A 3938-nucleotide genomic window follows, 5' to 3' on the forward strand; every position below is an offset into this window, starting at 1 on the left:
ACTTTTGTCTGTTAATTTTAGTTCGTACTTACGTCATTTTTTTTTTAATTTGATATTTTTATTTTAAATGTTATTTTTTACAAATAAAGCAACAAGTACGTGTCCTATCAAAAATTATAGCACTATTATAGTACTATTATAGTACTATTGAAAAGTGATTCACTACAGATGTGTAGGTCTTTCCAGGGCGCGCAATTTTAACTTATTCATTTTTTTTCGTATCTTGCATAATTTGATTAAAAAATGGAATTTCAGGATTTTTCATTATTTTTGGTACGAACAAATTTGGAATTTTAAACTTTTCGGTCAAATTATAAAGTTGTTATGGTAATCTTATAGGTCTTTCAAAAATCAACGTTTTTCTTCTCTTGACTTTTTTTCATATCATGCGTGGTTTGGCTTAAAATGTTCATTTTAGTTTGTTTTTTGGGATTTTTTGGGATTTTGATGTGGTTTCAAAAATTTGGAAAATTCGCTTACTTTTTGAATTTTGATCGAAAATAGCTGGTTTACGAATTTGTTCTTTCTTTTTAGGCCTTAAAACAGTGTGCTAAAGCAGAATCTAATCTGATCAATTTTTCGAAAGTTATCGTGCCTACAGTATACAGACTACAGACAGACAGGCGGACAGACAGACAAACACCTTCGTAGAAATAGTTTTTTCTGACTCAGTGGGTCTCAAAACGTGGAGATTTAATGAAAACCGACAAAGTGAAATTTTACATAAAACCAATACCTTCTCATCAGGATGAGATTGTAAAAATAGAGGTAAAAAGACCTTATAAGATAGTTCTGACGGTTGCACCCAGAATATTCTGTTAAGATAGTGGTGCTGACCATCGGTGACTTAGGAGTTGCCAACCTGTCACCGGTTTACGGCCTGAAAAGCATCCGTCAGTGACAACAAAGTGCACAGACACTTGTGAGGAAAATGCAGAAGGCGGTCGTCCTTGGCTCGCTTCGTGTCCTCTGGGTGCACCAGAATTTTGCCGGATCGTCGTATCGAGTCCGTCACAGACTGTAACCGGCGGTTATCCCGTGGTTGTCCTTATGACAAGATATTAATCATATATTCAACATATATATGAAATACATATATTCAATATATATGTAAGATGTTTACTAATACGACCATGACAATCCTTTTGTTTCTTCATAATTTTTTTATCATTATTATGCATGCTGAAATTGCAGCATATCTAAAACCAAAGAATTTTATAATCTATTCTTACCTATAAAACTTTGACCGATTTTTAACGCAATGTTCTCACCTGTAACATTATTTTATTTTAGAAAAGTGTACTTGTGACAATTTATTTTTTATATAATGGAAATTTAAAAAATATTTACGTTCATAATGTGCTGAACACATAATGCACATATTTAGTCAAAATTAAAAAACAATGAACCTAATTTATTTAAACATAAATGTAAGTATAATCTTGACATATGGTAGAAATTTTTGCATTCGCATTTGTATCAATTGCAGAACTTGTATCTTTAAATATCTTTACAAAACTGTGCTGTTTCCTAATAGAAATTGATGAAGTTTTTACTTTTTTGAGGGCTAATAACAAACAAACAATTTGTTGTATTAAATAAAAATGGAATGTATGTGCACTATTTTGAGGTTAGGATCGTTTTCCACCTCTCTGTTATTCCGATAATGTAGGTCTCCGTCGTACCGATGATTCCGGTAGCACTCAAGAATAATTATGGAAGAGAATTGTAACACACATAACTTCGAAATACACATACAATCAAATTTAGAAAAATTAATTTTTTTAATTAACCCCAAAAAAGTGCGGGAACGCCCGTTAGCATGTGCGCTATCATGTCCCAAATTTTTAAGACGACCGATTTATTATTCTAGGAAATAAGTTGAGGGAACCTAAAACAGGTAAAACCGATAATTTTCTAAGTATCACATGCCCGTACGACCGATATCTACAATTACATGAGACTTATAATAAAGTGATGTACCTTTAATTGTTATTAAAAAATTGAATTTATATTTAAATTAAATAATTAATATTTTATTTCATTAAGTACATTCTTTTACTTCAAAACAAAAATTCCTGAAGTATTAGGTACACTTAAAAGAGAAAACCTTTGTACTGGAATTGCAGGCAATTCAATGAAGTTAGTGCGATAAAAACACTCCCTATTGCCTTGTATTTAATTTTCAAAACTTCCTCCTAGATTTCTCATTTTGTGTGGATGTGATTTGTTGAGAAAGTTGACGTGACCTTAGCAGCAGTCTTTTGGACAATTGAGTTTGGAAGATATTAGATCAATTACTTCAACAATACTAATATTAATAAATTGCAGAAATACTCATAGCTTTGTTTCGTGTTTAACCTTTGTTCTGGATAATTGATTAATTCGAGGAACACAATACATATTATTGGTGAAAAAAAATTGGGAATTCCTATCTATCATGGAAATTTCAAGATTGGAATTTGAATAATTAGTTGCATAACCATTATGACATAAGAACTGATTATAATGTTCTTTCTGGATGCGATTCTGATCATTTTTTGTTCGAATTTGTATTTCCGAATCAGTTTCTTCTTCATTGTCAGCGCTATCTACATCACCTGAAACAAATTAGGAATCAAAATTACATTAACAAATTTTGAACGCACTGCAGGCTTGATAAAAGTTATAAAAATATAATTAGCAGAGATGCGTAAGTACAGTAATCAAAACATTAAATAATGCAAAGCACCCCGCACTAAATGTATGGGAAAATGGCTTTCGGTGGATTTAGCTGAAACTTCGTAATTTTTAAGGTTATAAGTGCCGGATGAAATGTCCGTTAAAAAAATCCAAAAAAAACTGGACAGTTTTAGCGCTATGCGGCGCAAAGCGCTCGAGATCAGTGAATAAAACGAATTACAACAGATTTTGTTACAAAAGCGATGTCAACATAGAAATCACGGTTCAGATTGTGGTCTGTCATATTTTCGCCTACACCGTTGACTCATATAGCGCGCTTCTCAAAACGATCAAACGCTAAGCGCCCAAGATTTTAACTTGACTAATTCATCACTTTTTTAAAGGCAGAAATGGTACCCAAAGTAACATTAGTAACTAGTGCGTACATTCCGTTAATTGCATTGTACTGTTGTCAAGAGTGCCGAACGCTAAGCGCTCATGATCAGTGAATAGAACGAATTACAATAGATTGAGTTACAAAAGCGATGTCAACATAAAAATCACGGTTCAGATCGTGGTCTGTCATATTTTCGCCTACGCCGTTGACTCATATAGCGCGCTTCTCAAAACGAACAAATGCTAAGCGCCCAAGATTTTAACTTGACTAATTAATCACTTCTTTAAAGGCAGAAATGGTACCTAAAGTAACATTAGTAACTAGTGCGCAAATTCCGATAATAACAGTGTACCCTTTGCAAGAGGGCCGAACGCTAAGCACCCATGATCAGCGAATAGAACCAATTCAAGTAACTTTTGCGAAATATTTAACTATTTCTGGCTCTTGATTCGGGTTCGCTGGTTCACCTCTACTAGCAGCGTCTACAATCCTTTGTAGCAAGGAAGTTTTGAGGATACTTTGCTTGTTGCTGGTGACGTGCATAACCCAGGAACCATAAAACGCTTGCAATATGTGCGCAAGTGCCAAGAGTTCTGGCCCCTGACTTACATGTGCAGTAATAACCGAGAAGCGTTTCGTTATTGTCTGGTCCTATGTCATCGACCTCATTGAACGCTATCCACAGCTGGTACCTTGTCGCATTTCAAAAACGAGAAAATACTCGTCCTCTGATCAAACCAGGTTCATTAAGTCGCGTATCTAGTTGAAACTCCTCCTAATCTTCTTCTCGTTGCAGCTTGTCTTGAACGTAAGATGGGGCAAGTTCTACTTGATACACGCCAATTGTTATGTCGCGTATTTCTTTCAATGTAAGGCGAGG

General features: G+C 34.3%; 1 protein-coding gene across 2 annotated transcripts in view; it reads right to left on the reverse strand.

Annotated features, from left to right (window-relative positions):
• Positions 1 to 2019: 2019 nt before the first annotated feature.
• The window catches only part of LOC117177628, a 164459-nt gene continuing 162540 nt past the window's right edge, over positions 2020 to 3938 (reverse strand). Inside the window, exon 10 of one of the 2 annotated variants that reach the window (XM_033368413.1) lies at positions 2020 to 2600. In XM_033368413.1, coding sequence (XP_033224304.1) covers positions 2338 to 2600 — 263 coding nt within the window. In that variant the 3' untranslated portion in view covers positions 2020 to 2337. The remainder of the gene's footprint in view (positions 2601 to 3938) is intronic. The other variant, XM_033368414.1, reaches the window with a different exon arrangement.

The sequence above is a fragment of the Belonocnema kinseyi genome, chromosome 8 (assembly GCF_010883055.1).
Source record: "Belonocnema kinseyi isolate 2016_QV_RU_SX_M_011 chromosome 8, B_treatae_v1, whole genome shotgun sequence".
Taxonomy (NCBI): domain Eukaryota; kingdom Metazoa; phylum Arthropoda; class Insecta; order Hymenoptera; family Cynipidae; genus Belonocnema; species Belonocnema kinseyi.